Genomic DNA, 27,886 nt, shown 5'->3' on the forward strand with positions numbered 1-27,886 from the left:
CTCGTGACAGTGCGGTACGGCGGCGGGCGGCGCGGGCATGGAGCGGGGGTGGCGGCGCGGCGGCGGGCTGCTGGCGGCGGGTGAGGCGGCGGGGCCGGGCGCGGCGGGACCGGGCGCGGGGAGCGGACCCCCCCTCACCGGCACCCTGCTCTCTTGCAGCGTGGCGGAGCCTGCGGCAGCGCGGCCCCGGGGGCCCGGCCCGGCCCCCCCCGCACCCGAGGTAGGCCCGGCGCGGCGGGGCGGCGGGCGCGGGGCGGAGGGGCCGCCGAGCCCGGGAGCCGGCGCTGGGCTGGGGGCTCCGGGAGCCGAGAGCCCGGGCCCCGGGGGGCTCTGGGAGCCCGGTGACCGCCGTCTGCGGACGGCCGGGACGCGGCGGCTCTGCCCGGGCCCCGCAGCAGCCGGCTCCGACGGCCCGGGGAGCGGCCGTGCGTACCGGTGCGGCTCTCCGGCCGAGCCCGCGGGCAGACGGAGCGCGGAGGAGGTCAGTGCCAGCCGGGGCAGCGCGGTCCCGCGGCGGCCGCATCGCCCACGTAGGAACTTCTTGAAGATCGGGACGCAGGAAAGAGCCTTCGTCGAGCCCTAGGTTGGAGAAGACCTCTGAGATCAAGGCCAACCATCCACCCGTCACCACCAAACCGTGTCCCCAAGGGCCGCATCTGCACGGCTTTTAAACGCCTCCAGGGATGGGGACTGCACCTCCTCCCTGGGCAGCCTGGTCCAACGCCTGACCGCTCGTCCTTCCCCCGAGAGCAGCAAACTCGGGAGTCCCCGTGCCGCGGTTCCCGTGGCCTCCTCCTGCCCAAAAGCCCCCTCTCGCAGAGGCACCAGCGAGCTGGTGGTGTTAGATCGCTGTCGGAAGGTGCCTGCTCCTGGGGTCGGACTAACGGTTAAGCTTTCTCCTCGCTCAGCAGCAGCGCGCAGTCCTGCGGCTCGCAGGGCTCTCTGCGCAGCTCCCAGCCGCGGTCGCTGTCGGCACGCTGCCCGCTGCTCTCTCTCTGTCCCGAGCAGGATCCAAGGGGCCAGGCCCCTCTCTCTGTCTGCTGCGGCCAGAGCCGTTCTGGGAGCGGGCAGGTGGGGAGGTGACGGTGGGAAGCAGCAGCTCACCCTGCACGACGTGGCAGAGCTCATTCGGAAGCAGCGGTGTCGCCGGGTGGTGGTGATGGCTGGCGCCGGGATCAGCACGCCCAGCGGCATCCCGGATTTTAGGTAATCAACGCCTCCATCGCCCCATTTGTCCTTTTTCAGTGCTGTTAGGGCCAAGATCTCCAGCTCGGATGATGCTGGTGCCTGCTGCTCCTCTCGCCCTTCCGTCTTGTTTACCTGTGCCAGGCTACACTAGGCCCAGGAGCTTCCACGCCCGCCCATCCTCCTCCTCCAGGCAGAGGCAGGCTGGCATCACCAGTCAGACTCGGGGCCCTTCCTCGGCCCAGGTCTGCGGGACGGCTGCGTCACGCCTGTGCCTCAGTTCTGTGGCTGCACTCTCCGCACGACCTCGGGCACCAGCGAAGAGCAGGGACCCGGCTGGCCGCTCCGCCGTGCCTTGGTCTGGCTCCGTGGCGGGTGGCATCTCTGCCTGCACTCCGAGTGCCAGCCCCGCTCTCCTCTCTTTGCAGGTCCCCGGGGAGCGGCCTCTACAGCAATCTGGAGCAGTACGACATCCCCTACCCAGAAGCCATCTTCGAAGTGACCTATTTCTTTGTCAACCCTAAGCCCTTTTTCACTCTGGCCAAGGAGCTCTACCCTGGCAACTACAGACCCAACTACGCCCACTATTTCCTGAGACTCCTGCACGACAAAGGGCTCCTCCTGCGCCTCTATACCCAGAACATCGACGGGCTGGAGAGAGGTGAGTTTTCTCTTCCCCATCTCTTGGGAGCAGAGCACTGGGAAGAGGCGAGGGTGAGAAGCAGAACAGGAGGCAGGACTGGGGAAATGCCCGCTAAACATGGAGTTTCTGGTGCCGTCCCCTCACGCTGAGCTGGTCCTCTCCCACGCGCTGTGTTCCAGCTGCTGGGATCCCTCCCGATAGACTGGTGGAAGCCCACGGCACCTTTGCCACTGCCACTTGTACGGTCTGTCGAAGGAAGTTCCCAGGAGAGGACTTCAGGGTGAGTGGGCGCAGCAGGGCATTGACACCTAAATTAATGCAAGGAGAAGAGCCCCTTGCAGGCCTGTTATTTCAGTGTTGGGGCCAAGAGGTAGTGTTGGAGGGGACCAGACTTGGGCAGGACGTTGCCGTGAGGATGCACTGTGGTTCTGACCCTGCTTGTGCAGGTAAACACTGCCCGGTAACAAGGAGTGTTGGGTGCTCTTGCTTCAGGGGGACGTCATGGCAGACAAGGTCCCTCAGTGTCCCGTCTGCACTGGAGTCGTCAAGCCTGACATTGTGTTCTTTGGCGAGGAGCTCCCGCAGCGCTTCTTCCTGCACATGACCGACTTCCCCATGGCAGACCTGCTTTTCGTCATCGGAACGTCCCTCGAGGTCCGGGACTAAGGGAAACCCCTGCTCACAAGCAGGAAAAGGCACATGGAAAACAGGGCCTAAGGGGGACTGTGGAGGAGAGAGGTTTAGAGAAGGCGGTGAGAAACTGGGTTATTGAGGTAAAATTTGAGGTGGCAGGGTAAGAAACAGGGTGCATGTACATGAGACACCCTCTGAAAACCTGGTGTGCTTCTGGGAAAGGAGTTCTCCACCGACAGAACAAGAGTTTCACAGGTACCCGAGGAAAGGCCGCCGGGTAACCGGTGGCACCCCTAGCCTGTTCCAGCTGGGGTAGCGTAGCCCACAGCGGGAGAACTGTCGAGCACAGTGGTCACAAGCTCGGCGCGCAGCGCGTTCACGCCCGCAGTGCCCCTCAGCAGCGTGACTGTCTCTCTCTGCTCCTTCGGGTTGCCTTCCTTCAGGTGGAGCCCTTCGCCAGCCTGGCAGGAGCCGTCCGCAGCTCCGTGCCCCGAGTCCTGATCAACCGAGATCTCGTGGGACCCTTCGCCTGGCAGCAGCGCTGCAGTGACGTAGCCCAGCTGGGGGATGTGGTCAGTGGCGTCGAGAAGCTGGTGGAGCTGCTGGGCTGGACTGAAGAGATGCAAACACTAATTCAGAAGGAAAAAGAAAAGGTGGGAAGGGGCTCAGAGCCTCATCTCCCTCCCTCAGCCTCTTCGTTCCGTGGGCTGGAGTTATTCTGGGCGTGGGGAGCAGGTTTGGGCTTGCTGGGGTTAGACTTGCACCACAGACCTTGCCATGCTTGCAGTCTGCATTCAGAGAAAAGCATCACAGAAAAGTGAAAAAAGGTTAAAAAAAGCCCCGACAAACCTCAGTGCTGTTTCACAGTGGAGGTGACAGAGCAGCATGCTGCATTGCTGAATGTTTCAGGGGTGCAGAAGGGGAGGGGATGTGGATCTGCCTGCCTCAGATGAAACAGGAATATGGAAGAGGTCAGGCTTTGGGCTGAAAAGCCCTGTAGATGAAGGTGCAGCTTCCCGGAGCTGGAAGCGACCAACCAGAAAATCCCCTCTGTGGTCTGTATCAGATTAATCCAGCAGAATCTTGTAAGTCAGCAGAGGACTCGCCTTTGCACTTCAGCAACACAAAACATGGGCGTTCTCCTCTTCAGGCAGCGCTTCCCTCGGATGCGTGCGAGGGGACTGGAAAGCTCGGCTGAGCGGGCAGACGGGCAGTGGGCGCGCTCGCAGGTGCTGCTGTTCAGGAGGTGGTTTTTTTTACACCGCTTCTTCCCTGGCTGAGAGCCTGAGCCTGTGATGTTGCTCATGGCACATCAACACAAACCCAGGAGGCAAGCCAAGCATCACCTTAGTGGAGTTTTAATCCCTCTGTACATTTGTTTAATTGCTTTGGTTTCATTTCTAGTGGTTTTTCTGGTCGTTGTGAGAAATGAGTAATAGCAGTAACAAAAGGGAGGCTCAAATTGTGCTACGTCTGTGGCCAAATGAGGTGCTGCAGTGGCCAGAGGTGTGACAAGCAGCAGGCAGGAGTGAGGGTACTGGCTCCACCTGACAGCACTGAATTAACTAAAGACTTGGCTCTTTTCCCCTGCTGATCATTTACCTCACTGTGCCATTCTTACATCTGTAATCTTCCGAGATCTTCAGAAGCGGGAAACTGTAGGAGAGCAAGTTCTTAATTACTTTGAGCTTAGTGCTGATGTTAATTATTACATTACTTTAGACCTGCTGGGAAGGTTTTTCCACATTTGGCATCCAACACTTTTTAAACTTCTCATTTAAGCAGAAGTTGTGACTCGTGGGCTGGGCCAGCTCTTCCCCTGGTGTAAGCGGGCACAGCTCTGTTGTCTGCCCTAGGGCTCTGCCAGCTCGCCGTAGTAAGCAGCCAGTTGTCTTTTTAACAGACACTGTCTGTACGTGTCGACCCAAGAGAAAAATCTGGCTTCACAGTTCCAGTTTTAACACTGAGGTTGTTCTTACTTTCATCAGATTGCAGAGTAGGAATGAACAGGAATTATTCGTCCCGTGGTCAGGTGTTTGATTTCTCACTACAAGCCATTGTGCCTTTGTGTGAGATCAGCCAGCCCCTGGTTTGATGCTTGTGCTGCTCTAAGTCACTGATGGATGAAGCCGACGCAAATGTGGTGAAGCATAAAAACAAACTCCTCCCCGCTCTGGGATCTTGGTGCTAGGAAGCACTGCTGGCTAAGGTCTGGAACACCCTAGCAAACGCTGTCTGTGTGGTCTTTCTATTTTCAGCTGGATGCAAAAGACAAATAGGACAGCTGGCTGCCTGCTGCTGGAGAGCGATGTTCATCCTGACGAGGAGATGTTGGGCAGGAGATCATGGCAGGGAGCCATGGAAGAGGCTGTCCAGCTCTGCAGCAGCGAATCCTCCCGGGACTGGCAGCTGGGGAGGAGCGGTGCTCACGGCTCGATCCAGCCAGCCTGGGAGCAGAGCAGGGAGACCCTCACACACAGAAGGGAAGCTGGAGGGAGTGAAGCCCAAATGCCAAGCTGCAAACTGGTTCTGCACATGAACGCTTTCCTACCCACGACCTCAGAACAGCTGACGTAGCTGCTGAGAGCCGCTCCCTCCTTGTCTTACCACATTTAGCACCCCTAGGAGAGACTTTCCTCTTCCACAGCTCCGGCTCCATCACCCCATCAGCACACCATTCCACAGTGTCCAGCCATGAGAGCTCCACCAGTAAGTGGCCAGGAGCTCGTGGGCTCATGCCAGCGTGTCAGCTGAGCTGTGCGTGTCCAGCTTGCTGTTTGGGTCTCCCTCCTTCTGAGCTGCACAGCCTTGGAGGGCCTGGTTTTCAAGGATCAGGTGTTGAAAAATGCCACAAAGGTCAGGCCTTAAGGCAGGACAGAATCACTTCAGTCTGGAGTGATTTTTCTGGCTCCCCCCACCAACTCCTTTCACAGCTCCTCCTCAGATACTCTTCTCTTAGTCATCATCTTTCAGCTGCTGCAGACTTGTGGTGTTTATTCTTCAGATGAAATCTCTGCTAATCAGGGGACAAATTCTGTTATGGGGGGGCCTGCCCCCATTCCTGTTCAGGAATGCCAGCTCAAGCTGCTGGAAGACCTCTGAGTCAGCATAGTGTTAATTATTTAACAATAAAGAGTTCTAATTCATTTGCCAATGTTGCCTGAGGGTTTTTCTGTAAACTTCACACCTTCCCCAATGTTCGAACACATTCTTTCCCCACCACCACTACTCTTCACCTGCTTTTTTATGCGTTTTATTTCTTCTTTTTAACTGTACACAAAAGTGCCTTTCCTCCCTGCAAATGCTGTCCCAGGGAGAGGCGGTCTCAGTCCGAGCACTGCAGTGACGTCCTGCTCCTTCCCCAGTGCGCCCTGGCAGCTGTACTGTGCATATCACAGGAGGGGCAGAGCCTCTTCCCTGCAACAGGGCAGGAATCTCATCACCCCAGCACCCACATTTGGCTGTGGGGATGGAGGTCACACCTGGGTGGCCCCGGCTGACCCATCTGTTTCTCACAGCAGCTGTGATAAATCCTGGATCAGTACCAGCTCTAAACAAGCACAACAAAATGAAAAGCATTTTACACCACCATTTTGTTATGGCTAACACTAAACTCCACAAAACCCAAGTGAAGGGAATAAAAGCATCCGAGCACACAGCTGTGTCCTGCTAACAGAACACTGGAACACTGTTACTGACTGCCATGCCTAAAAGCTCTTCCCAGGGCAAAGCTAGAGCCTCAAAACACTGTCTTATAGCTATCTGTTTGCTTAATTAGGAGTATTTGGACCTAGTACATCTGCTATTAATCAGAGCAGCTCTAGGGACCCCAGAGAAGCCTGGCACATTTACTGCTGATGCTACGGGAACAGAGTTCAGCACTTGGTGTCCTCGCTGCTTCCCCGAGGAAAGGTTTGAGCAAGTTCCCACTCCGAGGAGCAGCCTTGTTTACCCAAACGCACAATTCGGACACATCCGCGTGCTCCTCCTGGCAGCCGGGACCAGCGCAGCGCCGGGATTCGAACGCGCAGCCCCAGGGGAAGCAGACGGGTCGTCCTCACTCTGCAGAGCGCCAGAGCCCTCGCGGCACATCGCTTCACACCGAAAACGCTGGCCAGGCTGCTTTTAACCTGTGCCCTGGTTGTAAACCCTCACTCCAGCAGTGCCAAGTTCGGCCCCTGCACCAGGCCTCTCCCAGGCAGGGCCTGCCAGCTGCCCGTCAGGGTTTTCTGCAGGATACAAGCTTTGACTACAACAGTATCAGAAGCAAAACCCCCTGCTTTTCCTTTTGCATGGAAAGCGTTTTCCTTTGGAAGCTGGAAAGAGGTCAGAGGTCTGCATTTTCACACAGAAGGTTTGGGGTTGTTTTGCTCGTTACTTAAAACAGGACACGCAGCTGGCCTAAAACTCCGGCCACGACACACTGAAGCTGTTCTCACAACAGCAGCCTGTCTATGAACCTTAGCGGGTCAGCTTCACATAACTATTGTATTCCCCTGGGAGAGCCTGGAACTTTAATCACAGCTACTAAAAAACTTCGTCACTGAAGAGCTAAACGGAGCACACCTTCAGCTTTTCACCTCAGGGACAGTCTTCAGAAGCAAGCAATGACTCCTAAAAACACACAGGCAGGAACCCTTGTAAGCCCTCCACTCGTCGCTGCTGCGCGTCTGCAGCCTCCCCAGACCCCGACTCCCTGGATGTCCGGGCCAGCCTGCCCTGCCGCCCCAGCCCCGCTGCCCTCGCAGGGAGTCAGAAGCCTCAGCAGCCCCACGCAGCCGAACAAGGACGGAGGCTGGCTCGCGTCCTGCAGAGGCCAAGCAGCAAACCCCCATCGCAGACAGAAGACAGAGCTGGCGTGCACAATTTTAACCATTACGGAGCATTTGCAAAGGAGGTGAACAGTCCTGCACACAACTGCGTGTTCTGAGGCCCGAGGGGTCGAGCTAAGATTGTTTCACAGTCCTCAAGCTTCTACGATTACTTTAGCTCTGGGATGCTCCATTCGGTTATACGTCACGGTGCAGGGAGAGGTTCTGGCCTAGCCCCAGTTTAATGCCACAATTTTACCTCCAGTAAAACTTCGGGGTCATCGGAGCACAACCACGCACTAGTCAGAAGAAAACAAAGGTAATTCCTACTTGCTCAGAGCTATCACGTTCGATGAATCACTGCCGTGTGCCCATTTGTCAGGTTTTCTTTATTCTAGCATCACTTTTGCATTCCTACTTGTGATAGTAAGTTTTGGAACTCTGGTACATGAGACAAACTGGAAGATTTTCTTTAAAACATTTTTCTTTAAGAAGAAAAAAACAAAACAGAAAAAGAGAAATCTAAGCCACAGCGAAGGACAAGACCAAGACCAGCCCCTGGGTGCGAAGAGCAGTGGACCTGTGGGAAAGCCAAGGCAGACGAGGGGGCAGCAGACAAAGCACAGATTTTGGCCTTTTCATTCGGAAAGCGCGAGATGGGGCAAGGCTAACGCCAAGCACTAAACTCCGTGGCAACAGGGACACTGCACAGGTCCAGAGACCGAGTATCAGAGCGTTCCCGGCAGTCACCTGCGCGTGTCTCCCTGCAGCCGGTGGCAATGCTGGCAGCTCCACACAAAGGCTTGCTCGCCTCCCGCAGCACGCACACCGCTGCTGCCCTCCGCGCTCACGCACACTCAGCAGTCCACACGCTCCTGTTCCCGCACAGACACCGTCACGCTCAGCCACACGTAGCGCGCAGACGTACAGCTACCGCAGCTGAAACGGACACGCCGTGCCGAGACACCCCGCAGACCCCGCTCCCCAGGAACTGCCCTGCGTAACCACCCGCACCCCTCTCCTGCAGTCCCCCCCCAGGGCCGGCCACACGTAGCACGCACAGTGACACACACGCTGATGAGCAGCTGCACAAGCATCGGCACACACACGAGATGCTCCACAGATTGCTGGACCCTGATGGTGCGACACAAAGATCCCCCCTCTCCCTCCCACTTTTCTTCCCAAACATCATGTATTTTAAAAAAAAAAAATCCTACTGGAAAGTCCTGGAAGCAATTTGGAGTGTGAAATCCTCAAGGCTGCTGACAGGAGAGATCGAGGCGGAGCCAGGCCATGAAGACCCTCTGGAAGGAGAGGTGGTTATGGAGCTGGGAAGGAGGCAGGAGGTGTTCCTTGTTGTGGACTGAGGGGTCCAGGCTGGATCAGATCCCACAGGGAGAGTCCTGGCCCAGCACAAGCCTCTGGGTGCAGCACCAGTTCTGGAGGGAGAGCAGATGAGGCTGCCCAGCTCTCCGAGGCTGGGGCGAGAGCTCTGGATCAGTCCAGCCCCAGGTCCGAGTCGGACGACGACCTCTCGTCAGCCATATCGCGGATGGTGTTCTCCATGGGGGCCAGGCTGCCGCTCGGCGTGATGCCCATGGGCTGGATGACTTGCTCTCTGCAGCCAGGGAGGAGAGGGGGAAGGTAAAACACATCTGCAGCAGACAACACAGGAACAGACAAGTGCTACAGCAGAAGGGCGGAGCTCGTGCCAACTGCCCTGGGGCAGCCCAGAACAGCCCCGGGCCACCACTAACAATCCCTTTTTAGAAGTGGGGGACAGCTTAGCCATAAAACCTCATGCATGCTGAGGTGATGGCTGGACACACAATCCACAAGTGCTGCCATTCTCAGGTTCCCTGGAACAGGCTCAGTTTTAGGGTCCTGTTCCGTGTGGTAAAGGACTGCAAGAAGAAAATTAGCGCTGGCATCAGTGTTTTCTCCCTCTAACACACCATGGAAATACACGCAGCAAGCCTGCTGCCCCTTTCCCTCCCACCCTTGGGGGTGGTCTGAACTCAGCTGGCAGACTCTGGGTTCCTCTCTGTGGCATCTATTAATGATGGATGGAAGATGACTGGAGAAAGCACTCCTGCAGCAAAAGGGACTTGGTGGCACTGGCAGCAACCTGTCCCCAGATCGCTGCTCCCTACTCAGCAGCCTTGCCAGGACAGCAGCTGCTGTTCTCACCGAGCACCTGGCCAAAGCTGGTGAAGCAGCTCGTGCTTGGGAACACAGAGCAGGCCTGCAGAGGAATTCTGCGGTATGCCATCATGCCAAAGAGGTGTGTGGGGCTTGCAGTGCCTTCCCCTGAACAGAAAGGGGCCCAGCTTCAGGAAATGTTTCCCCATGGGTATAACCCCTCTCTTGCATCTCCTCAGCGAGTGGTGGCCTTGGGAATACATTCAAAGGAAGGTCTGTCATAAATGTAAATCACAGACATGAACATACACAATCTTCTAGTACCTGGACAATTTGTCAAACATGTTGACTAACTTCATGGCTTCATATTCCTTCTGCTCGTCAGTCATCCCTTCCATGGGGTTGGGTAGTTTCTCCTCAACGCGTCCTGTCACAGGGTTAATGCTGCAAGAAGAACAGCGAGGCCGTGGCAAAGGAGGGAGGTAAAGCAGAGGAGTGAGAAAAGGGCTGTGTAAAAACCTTCTTTGCCTTTACTGAGCACAGCAACACAGTGGCAAGGCTGGCTGTCATTGTGCTTGTCTCGTTAGCCCCAAGTGCTACTGCAGCACAATGCGGTGCTTCTGCCTCCTCTGTATGTCCTGCGCACAGTTGTTCCCCCCTGCAAATCCCCCCCATCTCTGGTGTGAGCAACATCCCCATCCTGCCAACTCCACAGTGCAGTTTTAAACCACAAGGGCAGACAACCCTTCTTCCCTCTCCTTAAGTCAGGAGGCAAAAAGCTAACACAGACAAAAACCCACAATCCAGCACGCAGACCACATTGAACGGACGACAGGAAGTACGGGACCCACAGCTGAGCACAGTGCTGGAGCTCTCCCTGCACAGCCCTCATCCTCGAGTTACCACCACCAGGCAAAGAAAAAAACAAACAAACAAACAAAAAAAACAAACCAAAAAACCATCTCAGTGCAGCAGCACAGGACCCTGGAGATGGAGAGGAGTTAACTGGCACTTCCAACCCTGCTGCAAGAAGGGCCCACCCTTACCCCAGCGCACAGCAAAACCCTGCCACTGTGCCAAGACGCGTGGATGCCAAGAAAGGGTCCAAGATACGGATTAGAGAGATACTGCCACACGCACACCATGAACAGGTCTGGTGCAGAATGGGCTCTGGCTGAAGGGACCCACTTTGCTCTAGAGCCTGTGCTCAGCTGCAGGGACCGGATGTACACACTGGTGACCTCCCACAGCATGAGCAGCTCTGCCACAGAAGCATTTCACCCAAGGAACACGGAGAGATGGTGGAACAGGACATCAAAGCTAAGGGTGAAAGCGCTAAGTAATGCGGAAGGAAATGCGGTGGGACAAGGGAGATGGCAGGGAGGCAGATGAACAAAGGGGCAGAGCAGGAGTGGGAAGAAGGCGTAGGAGGAGGGGTGCTATAGCGGGGGAGCAGACGTCTTTACTTGGCCTTTGCCTCTTTGTACTCCTCAGTGTCTGTGTCTTCATCTTCTGAGTACTCTCCCTCTTCCCGACCACCAGCCATGAGGCCTCGTGCTGCCAGGAGCCCAGCTGCATTCCCGTAGCCCGTGTACTTCACAAACCGTGACACTGTCAGCAGAAGGGGAGAGAGACCACCCTGTGCCTCCCCCCTGCCTCTCCAGCCTCCTCTGCTCCTGTGTGCCCCAACAGAAAGATGGGCGCAAGGCCAGAGACGCAGAACTGCCAACGCTTCTTTGAACTCTGACAAGGAGCAAGGCTCCCACACTATGCACCAGCAATGGTGGGGACAACACCCATGGGGTGGGGGTCTGAATGCAGGCCAGGATGTCTACAGGGTGTTGGGGTGTCCTCTGGCAGAGCTTTTCACTCACCACTGGCATGAGAGACAGCAACTCCTTCCCACAGAGCACTTGGATACTCTCCACTTTTCCTGCAAAGGGTGACCCACCCCATACTCTCTGGCTTGCCTGGAGGCCAAGCCCCAGGACTCCCTGTCACCAAAGCCCACAAAGAGCCCCTGCAACTCACCACTCTCCTTGCAGAGCACAAAGAGGAACTCTGCCGCGCAGTGCTTCACGTCAGTGTCGATGTGGGTCATCAAACGCACCAGCTTGTTCCGCAGAGAGTTCCCCACCTCCGGCCGATTCCTCACGTCCCGGAGCGGCGGCAGCACCTACAAGGCCACAGCGAGGGGCAATCAGGGGAGCTGGAACAGCAACACCACATCAGACAGGGGAAAAATGTAGGTGTTTTTACAAATCAGCTAAAAGGAGTAAATCCACAGAGCGTGGGAGACGGGGAAAACACACTGCAGGCACCAAAGGCCTCAAGCACCCGTTAATCAGAACCTAGCAGAGAGACAGAGCAGGTCTGTTGGAGGACAGCAGTAAGGCGGTTTGCTATTCTCCTCTCTCCTCAGTGCAGCATCATTCTACTTCTGCCGACCTACAGCCTACCTTCGCCTTCAGGAACTTCCTCGTCTGGCGGTGGACTCGGGCGCTCTCCGTCAGCAGGTTCAGCACCGGGGTCAGACTCTCCTTCAGCTTGTGTCCCTGCAGCAGCATCCACAAAACGAACACCACGTTAGTCACGCTGAGCTCAACTTGTCTGCCTTGTGGCAGGGAACATGAGTACAGACCACCAGGGAAAAAGATGGAGACCAAAGCTTCCCAGCCTCTGCTACAGACATTTCAGTGCTTCACCACCCCAAGCAGCGTGGTTTTACAAGCCCTGCTCTGTGGCACAGCAGTGCGAGAAATATTCGTGCAGGGCATCCAGAGTAGAGAAGTGCTGCAGTAAAATTCAGAGGCCCTTTGGAACTAACCCCAGAGACTGAGAACTACAGCAAGCTCGAAAATAATGCCAGTCCAGGCTTTCAGAAGCTGCCCACCAGATCACTACTGAGTGAAACAGAGCACCGGTATTTCAATCGCCCAGCTAATCATCTGTGCAAGCAACCCCACTGCCTGCAGTCAGTAAAGCAACGATGCAGTCACCTTCTCAGTCAACAGATGCTGTTTTAGTCCTACCAACCATATCAGTTTTGCCTCTACTACAAACTGAGCCTTCTGTGAAGGGCTGTCTCCAAACGAACCATGCCCTGCTGGTGCTCCCGGGGTGTTGGCACTGGGCTTGTCAAGGTTGAATGCAGGCTGAAGGACGTGTGCCCTGCAGCTAACTTGTGAAAATGAGCAGCGAGGAACTCTGAGAGCAGCCTCTCAACTTACCCTGTCAAGGCGTCGCTCTAGGAAATCCAGCAGGATGCTGACTGCATCCATGTTGACACCCATGTACTCTAGCGAGCCTGGCTGGACTTTCGGGGTCAGGAGGACATCCAGACACTTCAGGGGCAGGTTGCCCAAAAGGTTAACCGTATGACTAAATATATAAAAAAGAGAAGTGAACACATAGTCATCATTCTTTGTTCACAGAAATTCTTCTGCAATCCATAAATGAAGGTTTGTTACTAAATACCAGGGGTGTGAGGACCCCGAGATCCAAGTTGTCTTTGGGCTGCATCCCAAGCTCCTCACACCACTAAAAGCCAATAAATTGAAGTGCTTTCTGTAGTTTAGTGGTTGAGTAGTAGTTGAACTATGTGCTGGGAGTCCAAAGAGACTTCAGTGACAACTGAGAAACCATGGTTTGTGACACAGAGGCCAAGTTGGACCAATCTGGGCAGCCAATCTGCTGCGTCGCTCCTCCTCACCTTGATGGTCAATGCAATGCATTGCTTAGCGTTCCTCTAAGCTTTCCTGGGGACAGGATGGTGTCACCTGCCCAAAGCTGACACCCCTGGACCAATAATGCTCAGCGGTGACACAGGCAATTCCTCAGCATGGCTCAAGAGACAGACAGTTAATTAAGGCCAGCTGATGGACTCATCAAGTATCAAACATCTGCTCTGGCAAGCTGCCACCTGACACGGGTGGCACTGCTGCCGAGGCCTGACGCAGGATTCTGAACATGCCCCTGGGGGCCAGGCAGGCTTGGAGAAAGCATCTCCTCCTGCAGACCGGGAGGCTGTGGCATTAGCACACACAGTTTGGCTGCGGGAAGGGCAGGGCTCTTTCCGAGTTCCAGCAGCACAAGGGACCTGCAGGCCAAACCAAAGGTCAGCAGCGACCATAGCAATCACCAAAACAGCAGAGGGTCTAAACGCCAAGGTCAGGCAGGATCTGCCTCGGAGAGGCCTCAGGTCTGTCTACAGCGAAGAGCATGCCCTAGTTACCCAGCACAGACCTGTGGAACTCCTCTGTCCGGTCCTCTCCGTCAGCAGAGATCATGAGGCAGTGGCGCAGGAGGGCACCCAAGTGCCGGTACAAAGCAGCGTCTTCCTGGCCCCAAAACACAAAAGGAAAACCTTGATCAGGAAAGGGGATCCTCCACACCCCAGGGCCTGCTGCCCCTGCAGCCCACAGCCCCATCCCTCCCTCCAGCAGCAGGGTGTTTAACTAGCCTCCCGATTCTCCTTTTGAGGTCAACACAGCCTTCCTGCTGCCCAATACACTTCCCTGCACTCTACAACACACCGAGTCAGGGGCTGGAAGAGGCCCCAAAACAGGCTCATGGATTAGCCAGAGATGTTCTCCATCACACCTTCCTTTGGCCTCGTCCAGAGGTGAAAGAGTAACAGGCCACACTCAGTAGCGAGTTATCCGGGGACCCCGTCCTCCCACTCGCACAACAAACTGTGTCACGTAGAAGGAAAAACACCCAACCTTTAAATGTTAACGCTCTGAAAGTCTTAAGGGTTAATAATGCATTGGATAGTGGCCATGCTCTGGGGAGGAAGGTCTGGACACACGAGACTCTTGCTACCCTTGCACGTACCCAGGGGCTGCATGAGTGCCAGTATGTAATCCGAGGAAATGCAAGCAGAGGAGAAAACCAGCAGTCAAACCACAGCCCAGAGACCTCCAAATGCAGCGGGGTGGGACACCCGAGGAGCTTACCTCGTCCACCTCCCTCTTGCTGGAATCAAAGGTGATATTGAAGAGCACTTTCAGGATCTCCATGGCTCGCTCTGTCTCCTGCCGGGGCAGAGGTGGGAGAAGTCCCTCCTCATTGGCAACTTCGTAGGGGTCCAACCACTTGACACCCAGGGTCAGCTCCAGGGTATCTGTCATCAGGCTAATGCCCCTGAGCTCCTGGGCCAGCTGCTGCCGGATGTCCACTCGCAGTGCCGTCAGCAGGAAGAGCAAACGCAGGTCGAAGAACTTGACCTCGTGCGGAAGGCTCCTCTCGTTGTACAGTTTGATGCGCTTGGCCAGGCCCACCACCAGCCGGGCTTCTGCTGTCAGCTCCTGTGCCCGAGGGCTGCTGAAGACAATGTTGCAGAGGCATTTGAGGGATTCCAGGATCACATCCAAGTCCGGGACCTCCCGGATGAGCTCCTCTGAGTAATCAATGCCAGCGTGCCTGGCGAGGGTCTTCAGGCCTTCCTTGGTGGTGAAGGGGTCAAGGCAGTATTTGTCCCGGGACAGGATGCGGATGCTTTCCAAACACGTGACCTGGCAGGACGGCTGCAGCTCTCTTTCCAGGAACTTAATCAGCAGCTGGGCCATTTTCTGTGCAGTTGGAAACAAGCAATGTCTCGTGCACCAACACTTTACAGTGCTCCCCCACCACCCCATAATGCTCTGCCCTGGAAAACACCAGCATCATCTATAGGTGGGCCTGCTAACGGCTCTGGTTCAGGTGGGCACTCGGCAGCACTCAGGAAGCATTTGGCTCCAACATCTGATCCTGACCTAGTCTGAGCAAAGACACCCAGCAAGAAACAGAACGACTGGGACTGGGTATCAGATGTGAAGGCAGAGTATGAACAGGCAACTGCTACTATTTCTGCTTCAGCTTCAGCCACGGTTAGGATGGCTCAGGCTAACGCTGTTCCCCCGACAGCTGCGTGAAGCAAAGAGAGGGCAGGGCAAAAACATCCCTGACGGCTTCACTGCGGAGCAACAACCAACCCAACAGCAGTTCTCTGCTCCCACCCAGAGCCTTAAGATTAGGGAGGCATCCGCTTTGGGTGCTCCAGAAAGAGACTGAGAAGGCTGGTAGATGCGTCAGAAAACCACCAAGGGAGGGTGAAAGGACACAAGTGAGGTGAGAAGAGCACGTGATACCCTAGGAAAGGAGGTAAAAAGACCTCAGCAGATTCAAGTAAGTAGTACCTCCCTAAAACTGAGTGCTGTCTGGAGACCTACTAGCCCAGATCCTCAGTAGGTACAGGCTGGCAGAGCTCCACTAACACCAATTCACAAGAGCTGACAGTTTAACCCTTGTGGATAACAGCATCGTACGTGACAGCGAGCAACGGAGGAGTACAGGAGCAAAAGGTAATGCTTCCCACAACCAAGTGCCACTTGGTTTGACCCATGTGTAGCAACACTTCACATGGCACTAGTCATCCACTGCATAGGCACCCACACCGTGGTGAGGTAAGATCTCACTAGATCTCTCTAACATGACGCCGTATCAGAACACGTCTTTCCATGCATGTTACAAGAGTGAAGGACTCCAAGACTGCAAGGTTTGCCATCAGTCAGCGTAATCGGCTTAACACAGTCTAATCAGTTGTACTTCTTCATTCCTTCCCTCGGTCCTCATGAAAAAATTAATTTTAATCCTTAATGTGAGGCTGCCAGAACTTAACAAGCTCTAGCTCATCAAGTATGCCCCACAATCACACTCCCAAGAAGTGAGAGAGTACAGTCATTCCTCTTCTCCCTCCATATGAGACAGAGACACAGGAGTTAAAGACACAGTCATTAAGTAACCAAAGCCTCTGACTCAGGCCAAAGAGACATCAGAGCACAACCCAGGGCTAAACCTTCGGCAGAACTGAGCACCACGAACTAGATGGTGATGCTCAATTCGTTATTTCATGACACAGACCCCAAACGTGAAGCATCCTAAAGCTGTGCCCGAATTCACGGCCTGTGTGACCGTCCCAGCTCAAAAAGCAAGCCAGTGCAAGGCAAAGAGCTCGGATCTCATGGGATCTGGTCCTGCGCATCAGGCTGTACCTGGGAAAACTTCATGCTAGCATTAGCTGGCGATAGCACAGACAGAAGAGGTCCCATTCCTCACCCTGGTTGCCTGGTCCACACTTGCTGTGTTAACACAGGCATTGGTGCAATCAACCAACGAATCGGACCACAAAACTGATCCAGCTGAAAAATAATCCAGGAAAACGAGAGCTATTCTGCAGGCAGATCAGCCCATCAACCATGTGCAGCCATGCAAAGGTGTGCCCTGGCGTGAACGAGCTGCAGGAGCAGAAATGAACAGGCAGGAGTGTTTCTTTCCACTGAGCACCAGATTACGCCAGCTTAAAGTATCAGCTAACATACAGCCTCCGTCAAATCCCGCAGCCGGCTCACTGCCAGAACGCTTACCCTCCAGAGGCTTGCACGTTGCCATGATCTTTGCCTAGCAGGCTCACCCCACAGACACACAGGATCACACTTTTTATGCACCCGTGGCTCAGACTACACACATCTTAGAACCCAAAGGGCTTGCTGATGCTGGCAGGACGCTGACCTTTATCCTAAAACACCAACTGCTGATGGCAAAGCCAGAGCCAGATGCCCTGAGCACGCTATTCCCTAACCAAGTTAATGAAAACACACTCATTTCCTTCCCTGTAGGGGCTGCCACCACCAAGCCCTGCTGGATACGAGCACAGAGCAGCAGCAGATTCACGGATCTGACTAGAGGAAGGAAGCAAAGAGCGTGCCTACCTTTCTCTCTTCCCGCTCCTCATCGTCAAAGGTGAAGCACTGAGATTTCTGTGAGGGTGAAACAAAACCAATCAAAATAGGTTAAAAATCCACAAAACTGTTTCCCCCCCAGCCAGGGCAGGGCCATTCAGCTGGAAAGCAGGTCTAAAAACATGCTGCAAAACCAAGCACATCTTCTCCAGAAGAGTCCCCACCGGCACAGAGGCAGGGAATCAGCACGGCAAGGAGCACCACAGCGCTCGGACGTCTGCGAGACCTGGGGGTCTGTAACAAGCAGCACAAGCTCCTGAGGAACACGACAAAAGGAAAACATCCCTGCCACTGAGGTTTTTGCTTCAGTCCTGTCTTTTCTTTCCAACACTCTCCCTGCCTAGGCAACTCCAGCTACGGCTTCACAACTAGGTGGGATGAATCTAGTTTGAAAAGCACAGAGACAGACCAGGCCACCAGGGCTGAAGTGCCTTCCTTGACTTCGGTCCCTGCCATTCCCCAGTCCCCTGTTTCTCTTTCATCCTTGAAAAACATTTGTGATGAACATTACCCATTGCCCTCTTTTGCTGGCTCTAAGGTGGAGGCTGACTGCCACAGGCCAAAGCTGTGCCCATCTGATCGATGGGCTACTTCTTAGCTCTGCAGCAGAGTATTTATCACAATCCAAACACCCTGTAATAGCCAGTAATTCCTCTGCTCAGCGACACCACCAAGCTGTGCCTATGCATTTATCCCCTTGACATTTATTGTTTCTTTTGCTGAGCAAAGGAAAGTACTGTCTCCTTGCTACTTGCCAATAGATCCTTGTGGTTATTCAGGTCATGTTCTTTAAGCACAGTGAGACCTGATCTCTACACCTCCATCACATCCCTTTTCTTAATAAACAGTCCTGCTCTTTGTTCACGGGAAACATTTCTGTGTTTCTCACTACTCTGGTTGTTCTTCACTGGACAATCTCCTTTCTGGCTGCACCTGCTTCCAATGAACTGGACAGCACAGGAGATCACAGGTGCCCTGGTGGAAAGCAGCACTTTCCAGTGAATGATGCAATCCTCATTTACACCAACACACCATTTTGTCCAAGCTTTGAGAATTAAAATGCTTAAAATTTATTAAAACACTAATTATGTACGTATAGATAGATAGATCTATCCATAGAGATATGCAGATGATATTGCATCATAATTCTCCCATCATTTTTCTCAGTGCTCACTGTCACCTTCTACCGAGTTACACCATGCACTTACAGAGCTGCTCAGTAATGGTAATTAGTCTTACCACAACCAATCATTCTTATACTCCGGCCTTATTCTTCTCCTGACTGAACACAACCCACAGATACCCCACATGCAGGTCTAAACAGCTAAGCTTGTCTCCCACAGTGTCCACCACCTGACAAGTTGTTCAGCTGTCTACCACCACCTGATCTCCTGCCCAGCAGAGCCCGGGGGGAGACTGCACCGAGCTTTTGGAGACCGCAGGTGTTCCCCGACTCGCTCACTCAGCAAGCGCAGTCTCCCCTGCTGTTCACCGCCTTTTTCACTTTTTCATTTGCCAATTCCTGTCTGCTTACAAGCAGAAGATACAGTTTGCAGATTGGCTGTGCCACAGCCACCAAGGTCCCAGGCACAGCTGTGGTCTTTCTCACCTAGAACAAGCCACGATGGACCAAGCGGTGCTTACACACCGCGTGGAAACAGGCTGCTGCACCACGTTGTGAGGAACTGGCGGCTCAGCCCTGGAACCGATGTGCTCTGCAGACCACCACGCCACTCATTCCGCTCCCACCGCAGCCGCTCTGCAGCTCCTGTCATCTCATTCGTGTATGTTTTTGCCAGACCTGCGGTTTTGCTTGAGCTGTAGTTTATTTCTGGCAATCAAAAATTGACTGCGTATGCAATAGCGAATTAAAATGTATCCCCAAAAAAAGGATTCAGTACCATAAATTCTTACAGTAAAAAGTTATGCAAGGAGAAGTTGCTTAGTTTATCTGCAGTTTCACAACCCTCTTTGATTGCCCCATTTCTTCTAGACAGGCTAGCAAAACCACTCACTTTCTCACAAGTTGCCTACACTCGATACACCAACAAAGGATCCAGCTGGAGGAATTCAACAGAAAATATTGTGGTTTGATGCCTCAAGCTGGTTACACGTCAGACTCCACTCGCACTCCTAATTTCCCCAGCATTACACCTGCTGTAGGTGATGTGAATCCTACAGACTGCCTTTAACAGGGAGCTGCTCCTTCTTAGCTAATACCTCCCCCGTTTCAAAACCGACTGCTGGAAATAGTTGCACACTCTCTCTTGCATACTTGTGCAAAATATTCACAGGTTTTCCCCACTGGCTTCCCACCCACTCAGGCATGGTGCAGAATGAGTCACGGAGCTCTGCAGGGCCTGCCCTACCCTGGTGGAAACCCTCTGAAGAAATTTCCCCAACAACCAGAGCCTATTTCAAAAGGGATTTGTCCCCACAGATAATCTTTGGCCACTTCAAGGCTAGAAACATTTCCATCTCTGCTTCCCAACCATTCTTTTTTTTGTATTCTATATTCATTATTTACTTCTTATTGTCAGCTTTCTGATCAGGCACCTGCATCAAACCCCAGCAGCCCACCCCCATCCACCTCTAACGATCTTTGACTTGCAAATCACACCAACCATTCCACCTGCAGCTCCTCCCCAGGCCTGTTCTATTACCTCCAAACCTTGCCTTAACCTACAAGCTCCTCCCACTCAGTCTTCACACTGATGTTTATTTCCCTGCCAGCCTCTACCTGGGATTTGGACAAAAAAAAAAAAAAAAAAAAAAAAAAAATCCCTTCTACATACTTTATTTCCAGCACACAACAGACCCAAGATAAAGAGAGGGTGCCTAGCTGCTTCCTAGCAAAACACCAAGCAATGAACCATCTGCAAGCAAAAGCCGACGCAGTCTGTAACACTGCTGCGGCAGCGGCGCGCAGGCAGATGCGCTCGGAGGAGACAGCCCGGGGACAGCACAGAAACCCCACAACATGGCCAGCCCGCCTCAGGCTCGCAGACGCCAGGCAGCGGTTTGGTGCTCACTCACCTCCCGGTTGTAGATCTGCAGCACCTTGAGCACCGCGTCCTGCTCCCCGCTCTCCACCGCGGCTACCACGCTCCTGAGCTCCATTGTCTCCACAGCTCAGCTACAGCCAGAGGTGAGACCGGGAGGAAGGCGAGCGAGAGCCTTTCCGAGTTGCCGGAGAACGGTGCTGCAAAGGGACCTCGACACACAGAGAGCTGAAGGGGAGAGAGAAAGGGGTGGGGAGAGGAAGGAGGGAAAAAACAAAACACAAAAAACCTTAGTGAGATTGCTCACGCTGTTGCATCCATAAAAGCAGAGCAGATGGATAACCCGAGTAAAGCCAGGAGCCAGCTTCCTCTCTCTCCCTCTAATCCTCCTCTTCTTCTCTTTGCTTTTCAATGTTTAATATGTGCCCTCCCAGTAAAGCACTGGGGGAAAACCTTCCCCCCGCCCAGCCAGGGGATTAACACAGAGCAGATAACAGCAGCTCCCTGAAATAGCTCTCTGCCTCCTCCTCCCCGGCTGCCCTGCTTTCTGTCACTGCACAGGAGAAAAAAACAACATAACTGTCCAGAAACACTCCTGTGGAGTGAAAAGGGACGGCGAGGGAAGCCAGCCAGGCAGGAGGACACCCTCCGGGCCTGCTTCAGGCAGAGCTGCCTTTTAAGATGGCAAAAAGCAGGAAATCCCGGGGATTTGGTCACAGTCGCTGCTGCTCGCAGTCAGCGCGTCGGGTTGTGGCAGACAGGCTGCACGGGGGACGGCGGGCCTGGGAAGCGGGCCTCCATGGCGGGCCTGGGCGGTGGGCCTGGGCGGTGGGCCTGGGCGGTGGGCCTGGATGGCTGGGCTCCGTGGCGGGCCTGGGCGGTGGGCCTGGGCGGCTGGGCTCCGTGGCGGGCCTCCATGGCGGGCCTGGACAGCGTGCCTGGACGGTGGGCCTGGATAGCTGGGCTCCGTGGTGGGCCTGGGCGGTGGGCCTGGGCAGCTGGGCTCCATGGCGGGGCTCCACAGCGGGCCTGGGCGGCCGGGCTCCGTGGTGGGGCTCCATGGCGGGCCTGGGCGGCTGGGCTCTGTGGCGGGGCTCCATGGCGGGCCTGGGCGGTGGGCCTGGGCGGCCGGGCTCCGTGGCGGGCCTGGGCAGTGGGCCTGGGCGGCTGGGCTCCGTGGCGGGCCTGGGCGGCGGGGCTCCGTGGCGGGGCTCCTCGTGTCGCTGCAGACGATGCGCCCCGCGACAACAACGCCAACGAGCGGACGCGCACAAAGATGCGGCCGGTGAGATTATTTCCGCCACAGCCCAAGCTGAACGCTCCGCAGAGCCGTGCGAGCCCACAGCGCCGGAAAGCGGCTCCCAGCGGCGGGGCCCAGCAGGCCCGAGGAGAGCAGCCGGCCCGGCCCCCACCCGGCCCCGCTGTGCCACACGGCCGGGCGCTCGGCTGCGGCACCGGGCCGGCCCTGCCCGCCCCGAGGCGCCGGCGAGCGCCCGGGGGAAGCCGGGGAGCTGAGGGGCCGCGGCGCCGGGCGCGCCCCGCTCCGGTTCTGCGGGGGGGGGAAGGCCAGAGCAGGCGGCGGCATCCGCCATAGCCCCCCGCCCCGGCCCCTCTCCGCGCCCTTCAACCCCCCCGAGCCGGCCCCGGCCCCGGCAGCGGCGGGGGGAAGCGCCGTTACCTTCCTCTCGGCCGCCGCGGCCCCCTGCCTCATCGCCCGGCGCTCCGGGGGCCGCCGCCGTGCGCCCGGGGCGGCAGCGGGGACGGGCCCGGCCCGGTAGGCCCGCGGGCAGCCGGCACCGGCCGGGAGAGCGCAGCCGCCCCCCGAGCCGGCCGCGGGGGGAGCGGGGAGGGGCGGGCGGACATTTTGTGGAGGCGGGGGCCGGCGCGGCTCCGCCCGGCGAGGAGGGGCCGGCGGCCGCCATGGCGGAGTGGGGCCGAGGTGAGGGCCCGGGGGGCGAGGGGGGAAGGTGGGGGGTCCCGGCGGCCGCGGGCGGCAAAGCCGGGAGAGCCCCGGGGGGGGGGGGGGGCGGGGGCGGGGGCGGGGGCGAAGGGCCCTGGATTCGCTCGGTTTCGCCCCAGCCCCGCTGCGAGCTGCTGCGCGGGGCCCCGTCGGGGTTCCCAGCCCGGGACGTCTGGGGAGCGTCTGGTGGCTTTGGGGAGCGTTCGGTGGGTTTGGGGAGCATTCGGTGGGTTTTGGGGAGCGCTCCGTGGATTTTGGGGAGCGTTTGGTGGGCTTGGGGAGCATTCAGTGGTTTGGGGAGTGGTCGGTGGGTGTGGGGAGCATCTGGTGGGTTTGGGGAGCATTCAGTGGTTTTGGGGAGCATTCAGTGGTTTGGGGAGCGAGCGTCTGGAGGTTTTGGGGAGCATTCGATGGGTTTGGGGAGCATTCAGTGGTTTGGGGAGGGTTCGGTGGTTTTGGGGAGTGTTTGGTGGGTTTGGGGAGTGTTTGGTGGGTTTGGGGAGTGTCTGATGGTTTTGGGGAGCGTCTGGTGGTTTCATCCAAAGGCGCTGGGAGCGTTTCGTGGCGCAGACCCTGCGGGGCTGTAGGCGCGAGGCGGCGGCCGTGACGGCCTTCGTAGCAAGCCGCAGACCGGCCGGGCAACAAGCTGCCCGCCTCGCCCGCCACGCTGGGTGAGCAAACGCACCAGTACGGGTGTCGGGCTGGATCCAACTCGCTCTCCTCTTTTTCTGCCCCAGGTCAGAGCCCAAGTGCCACGGAGGATATGCTGGATGTGGAGAACAAGCGCATGGCAGACAGCCTAGCCAACAAGGTCACCAGGCTGAAGTCGGTGAGTTGCCGGTGCGGCGGCGACGGAAGGACGGGCCGTCAGTTATCTGGGTCGTTGGTGCGGGGTCTTGCAGGAGATGCAGCCTGTGGTCAGCACAGAGGGTCTCCTAGGTGTTAGTGACTCTTGGCTGCTGGTGATATAACGGTTAACCGTCACTTGTGAAAGGCCGGGGACGGCTTTATGAGTTTCCACTCTCCTTTTGAGGTTTAGCGACATCTTCTAATGGGGATGATGTGGCTTTGACGGCACTCAGGGAAGGAGTTTTAGGCACAGAGAGAAACATAAAAGCTGCACAGAGGGGCATTGCTGCGCACATCTCCTCTGGAAAAAAAAAATCACAATAAAAAGGCAGGTAAACTAGTTTTGAAAAATACATGTCAGTATGTAAGTGGTGTTTTTTAAGCTAGTTTGCTCCTACTAACATCAAATACATCGATTTAGAGCTTAATGGCAGTCGGTGACTCACCTTGTAGAAGGGAAGACTCTGAATTCCTGCTGCTGCGTCCCAGCGTTGAAATGCTCCTGTCCCATAGGTGACAGTTCCAGGCAGGCACGCTTTTATTTCCAGCGCTGCAGAGCTGAAATAGTTCACCAGCCTGACACTGAAACGAGAATCTTACTCCTCTACCGAACAAGCTTCTGTCTTGTGTCTGTGTAGGAGATGGGGAAGCAGGCTTGCTTTTCTAGAGTGCATTTCAAATTTTACCAGCAGTAGGTGCGTTAGAGGTTCTCTCTCCACTGACACTTCATTAATACCCGTTCCCTCCCTTGCCCTGTGCAGCTGGCTCTGGATATTGACAAAGATGCTGACGAACAAAACCGTTACCTGGATGGCATGGTAAGGAACCAGTGACATGTAAACAGCATGACTTCTTTGTGCTGGCTCTCGGCAGTTACCTTAACTGGGCAAGCTTAATAGCAGTTCAAAGTTAGCAGACAAAGTTAGATCCCAGTGGTTGGTTTGGCAAACCAGGGAGTGTAACTAAACTCATTTCCAGTGGACTTCTTGATACATAAACATCAGACACTTAGCAGCCGCTAGGATCACGTCTGAACGTGCGATGCAGTTGGTATCTAGCATCTGGGGAGACTGATGCAAGACAGCACACTTCAGAAATACAGTGGGGGTTACCTCCGTCCTGGGATTGAAGAGCTGCCTCCTGGGGCTGATGCTGGGAGAGGGGCCTGTTCCCCAGCTGCCCCTTCCTGTGGTTTCTGGTATTGCTGTGTAGATCTGTCGGGGTTACTTACTGCACCACCCGAAACACAGACTGCCTGTCAGGACTGTGTACTTCACTGACACCTCTGGAAGGAGCAAAGCTGATGCTCCGGGTGCACTCAGGTTGTTGGGCGCCCTGTTCTGTCATTTTTCTGACACACGACACCAGATAAAACCAAAATCGCTTTCCAGAGTAATCTGCTGCGTAAGCTTTGGTTACCAGTGGAAAATCACAGTGCACTGGGGAAAGGCTGGAACAGCAGAGTCCCGTGGCAGAGGGGTTACCTGCTGAGGCTTTTTAGGAGAAACGTAATTTGCTAACTGAATTGTGAGAGGAGGGGAATCCAGCCCAGAGATCTGAGAAGGAGACTAGCACCCCAGCACTGGTGCTTGGAGAGCCTTTTCTGCGTGCGCTGGGTGTTGGAGAGCTGGTGCGTGGAAGCGAGAGAAAAGGTAATTGTAGTGTTGAAAGCGGCTGAGTCAGAGCTTTGAGCTCAGCTTGGAAGCTTAAGGACGGTGCACGCTGACAGTGTTGGAGCGTCTGAAACGGATATTTGCTCAGCCTGAAAATCAGGAGAAGGGAGAATCAGAATAAAAAGTGTAATGGCAAAAGACCTTAAAGAAAGAGCCCTGAATCAGCACGGAATTGTGCTTCTGTTGCAGAGAAGGTTTTGAAGCATTTCAGGAGCAACAGGAGCAGAAGCTCCGAGTAGTTCGTGGGTAAGGACAACAGACCAGAAGTCACAGTGAAAATGCCTGAGCTGCATTAATTCAGGAATTGTTTCCCACCCTCCGGCAGTTGTGCTGAAGGAAAAACAGAACTAATGGCAAGCGATGGCACCTTTTTCTGTGCTCGTGAGCCGGCCCCGGTGGGCACTAATGGCACTGGCTTCCTGTGGGGACATTTCCTTGGGATGAGACGCTCGCTTGCAGAGTTGCTGTTAGCAAGCTGTTCCAGGCAGAGTACGCGGCCTGGGTACAGCTGAGCAGTCCAGCAGCAGGCGGTTTGACCCGGGTTTTAAAAAGGGGAGGCGGTTTGGTTTACGCTGGGAACAGACCTTCCCCTGTCTTTTTTGTTTCCCTGTTTTGAGCGCGGGGGGAATGGGGCTGCTCCTGGAGCCAGGGCACAGGAAGGGAAGGACCTCCGAGAGAGACGCCGTGGGCACGGAGGGACGGGCAGCTACTCTGCAGCTCCCTGTGCAAATGATTTTTAGCCAGGACGTGGGAGATTCTTTGGGGATATCTTCATCTGTTTACATTGCCTCCATCTTAATGTTCTTTCTCATTCAGGATTCAGATTTCATGAGTGTGACTGGCCTGCTATCCGGCAGCGTGAAGCGCTTCTCCACCATGACACGGTCCGGGAGAGATAATCGCAAGTTGCTCTGCTCTGTTTCAGCAGGGCTGATTGTTGTTTTCTTCATCCTCTACTATCTCGTGTCCAAAGCCGGGACTTGAGCTTGTTGTTCTGCAGGTTTTACAGAACAAAAAACACGATGACTGACAGACTTGTTCCGCGCCTTTCTCAGTCTGCCCGTGGTGGAGTCTTTGAGATGTCCAGACAGCCCTTCCACGTTACTTTTCTTTCCACCAGCTTCTTGTCATTGTTCTGGCTGGTCTCAGGCATCTCTATAAAATGAGGATGGTTGATTCTAAATGGATTTTCACGTGTAACACAGTTTTGATGTTGTTAAATGCTTATGCCTTTATCTATTGCCTTGTTGTCCGTTCTTGTGGCCTATTTTTAAGGGCCACTTTTGTGTTACCTCCCGTACTGATATTTGGTATTAGGCTTGTGAGATGTGGCTGACAAATCCAGAGACTTGTCGATACTCAAAAGTTTAATAAACCAGCCAAGCTTTGACAGCTGTAAAATTTAGGATGCTGATTTATGAGATTTGGAATTATGAATGTGTGGCTTACATTCCATCATGGCCGCTCAGCTGACACCTGGTCTCAATTTCCCCTTGACTCAGAGACCTGTTAATATCCTTGGTGTCCCTGGGTTGAAATGAAATCTGTACTGCTTTGAAATGAAATTAGCATTAGATCTGGACCCTGATACTCTCTAATTGTTGCAGTGAAGAGTTGCAGAGGAGCAAGACTTTATTTAAATGCTAGATTGGTCTTTACCATCCTTCTAGGTAAAGCTGGGGGTGAACCCTGCAAGAAAGAAGGGCCAAAGTCCATAAGCCACCTTGATTTACACACGTATAGTACCTTCCAGTACCTTCCCATGCTCGCAAATGCGCTCCCTTAGGCTAGTAAATCAGTGCAAGGAAAATCCAACAGCAATAGGTCCAGTTAATTTCAGTTATTATGGTGCCCTGGTATTAGAGGACTTTGGGAAGATGTTGCGCAAATAAAGGCAGAGGCTGAGGTCAAGTGAAACTCCTAAACGGTGCTGTTGGGGTGATGGTGGGAGGTCAAGGAAGGATGTGATGGGAGGGTTGATTTGGTTATTTATTTATCCACGTAGAAGGTAACTCTTGCTTTGCCTTTCTTAGCGCTTGGGGGATCCCTGCCTGCAGTGCTCGTGTGAGCTGTGTGGCACGGCACATCCCCACCGGTTCTGTTTGCAAAGCCGTCGTTCCTGACGGACACACGAGAGCTGTGTGGCACGGCACATCCCCACCGGTGCTGCTGACAAGGCTGTCGTTCCTGACGGACATGCGACGCGTGCCAGACTCCCTCTCCCGGGGCGGTACGCACAGCTCTGGCAGGGCAGTAGCTGGGAGCTCGTCTTCCCTTCACCCTCACTGCCTTTCGCTGGGCTGCTCACGCCTGTCAGGACCCAGCTGTATTCTTCCGTAGCTGAATTATTTAAGTCTGCCTATGATTGAAGTAAGAGGTCTGTAACTTTAAAAATACCGTGCCTGTTGGGAGAAAGAAAAAAGAATTTAAAATAAAACACTTTTTCTCTTTTCAGACAAACCCCAACTGCCTGTTGTATAAACCTTGCACTTTCCAAAGCGGCTGAGCAGAGCTGCTGTGCTTCAGCTTCTCTGTTTTCTGTACCAGCTGCTCAGGTGTTCTGTTTTCCTTGTTGAAAGTATTTGCTTATTTGGTTTTCCTGTCTTCCTGTAACAACCACCTCTGCAGGACTAAAGCATTCCTCCTCTGATTTTACAGTCTTCGTCCTCTCCAGCAAGCCTTTATTCATCCATGGCTGGATGTTTCCTTCGGCCTTCCCCTTGTACCCATCAGGAATTCCTTTGTCCTTGGACAGTCCCGCTCCAGATCTGTAAAGGGACCGTGTTGTCCTTTGTTCCAGCTGTACCAAACTGCTAACAAAACACTGCCCTCACGGGATCAAGTGTCGTCTTTTCCCACACTTGGGGAAAAAACGTGCAGGGAAGGCAGGCAGAAAGGAGGCAGCAGTGACCTTCTCTGGTCCTTCTTCCTGCTTCTCTGGTAAGATGTGGCAGCTCCGAACGCTTTCCGTTTGGAAGAATGATGGGTCAGTTGATGGACTTTGTTGTGATTATCTGGAGCAGGTGAATTCTGATGAACGGCCACTGGAACAGCCTGGTCTTTGTCATGGTGGTGGTTTTGGTTTGCCTTTACTGTTGTAAATAAAGCTCTGGTTTTAGAATTTTTTGCTCGGGTGTTTTTTTCCTTGTGCTTACACATTAACAAGACCAAATCACACAGTTGTTCTACTTGAACCTGCTGCCTCAA

At 54.8% G+C, this 27,886-nt stretch overlaps 3 protein-coding genes across 5 annotated transcripts; 2 read left to right on the forward strand and 1 right to left on the reverse strand.

Annotated features, from left to right (window-relative positions):
• Positions 1 to 37: 37 nt before the first annotated feature.
• Positions 38 to 5,619, forward strand: SIRT3 (sirtuin 3). Of its 2 annotated transcripts, XM_075425044.1 has the most exons (8): positions 38 to 80; positions 160 to 220; positions 1,009 to 1,206; positions 1,614 to 1,846; positions 2,008 to 2,108; positions 2,321 to 2,482; positions 2,905 to 3,114; positions 4,720 to 5,619. In XM_075425044.1, the coding sequence occupies exons 1-8, from the start codon at positions 38 to 40 to the stop codon at positions 4,738 to 4,740; spliced, it is 1,029 nt and encodes a 342-aa protein (XP_075281159.1). In that variant the 3' UTR covers positions 4,741 to 5,619. The 2 variants fall into 2 exon arrangements, with proteins under 2 accessions (XP_075281159.1, XP_075281160.1); XM_075425045.1 differs by lacking the exons at positions 38 to 80; positions 160 to 220; positions 1,009 to 1,206; positions 2,008 to 2,108 and having other exon boundaries at positions 1,758 to 1,846.
• Positions 5,620 to 7,643: 2,024 nt separating this feature from the next.
• RIC8A (RIC8 guanine nucleotide exchange factor A) lies at positions 7,644 to 22,921 on the reverse strand. Of its 2 annotated transcripts, none has more exons than XM_075425041.1 (11): positions 22,843 to 22,921; positions 20,232 to 20,425; positions 17,166 to 17,213; positions 14,373 to 14,987; positions 13,660 to 13,754; positions 12,645 to 12,795; positions 11,874 to 11,969; positions 11,446 to 11,590; positions 10,881 to 11,025; positions 9,739 to 9,858; positions 7,644 to 8,890 (listed from the first exon to the last, which is right to left on the reverse strand). In XM_075425041.1, exons 2-11 carry the CDS (start codon positions 20,313 to 20,315, stop codon positions 8,770 to 8,772), a joined length of 1,620 nt encoding a protein of 539 aa, XP_075281156.1. In that variant the 5' UTR covers positions 20,316 to 20,425; positions 22,843 to 22,921; the 3' UTR covers positions 7,644 to 8,769. The 2 variants fall into 2 exon arrangements, with proteins under 2 accessions (XP_075281156.1, XP_075281155.1); XM_075425040.1 differs by lacking the exon at positions 22,843 to 22,921 and adding an exon at positions 21,876 to 21,977.
• BET1L (Bet1 golgi vesicular membrane trafficking protein like) lies at positions 22,058 to 27,800 on the forward strand. The gene is made up of 4 exons (XM_075425047.1): positions 22,058 to 22,136; positions 22,895 to 22,986; positions 23,768 to 23,824; positions 25,496 to 27,800. Exons 1-4 carry the CDS (start codon positions 22,118 to 22,120, stop codon positions 25,661 to 25,663), a joined length of 336 nt encoding a protein of 111 aa, XP_075281162.1. The 5' UTR covers positions 22,058 to 22,117; the 3' UTR covers positions 25,664 to 27,800.
• The last annotated feature ends 86 nt before the right edge of the window (positions 27,801 to 27,886 follow it).

This window comes from Opisthocomus hoazin, chromosome 7, assembly GCF_030867145.1.
Source record: "Opisthocomus hoazin isolate bOpiHoa1 chromosome 7, bOpiHoa1.hap1, whole genome shotgun sequence".
Lineage (NCBI taxonomy): Eukaryota > Metazoa > Chordata > Aves > Opisthocomiformes > Opisthocomidae > Opisthocomus > Opisthocomus hoazin.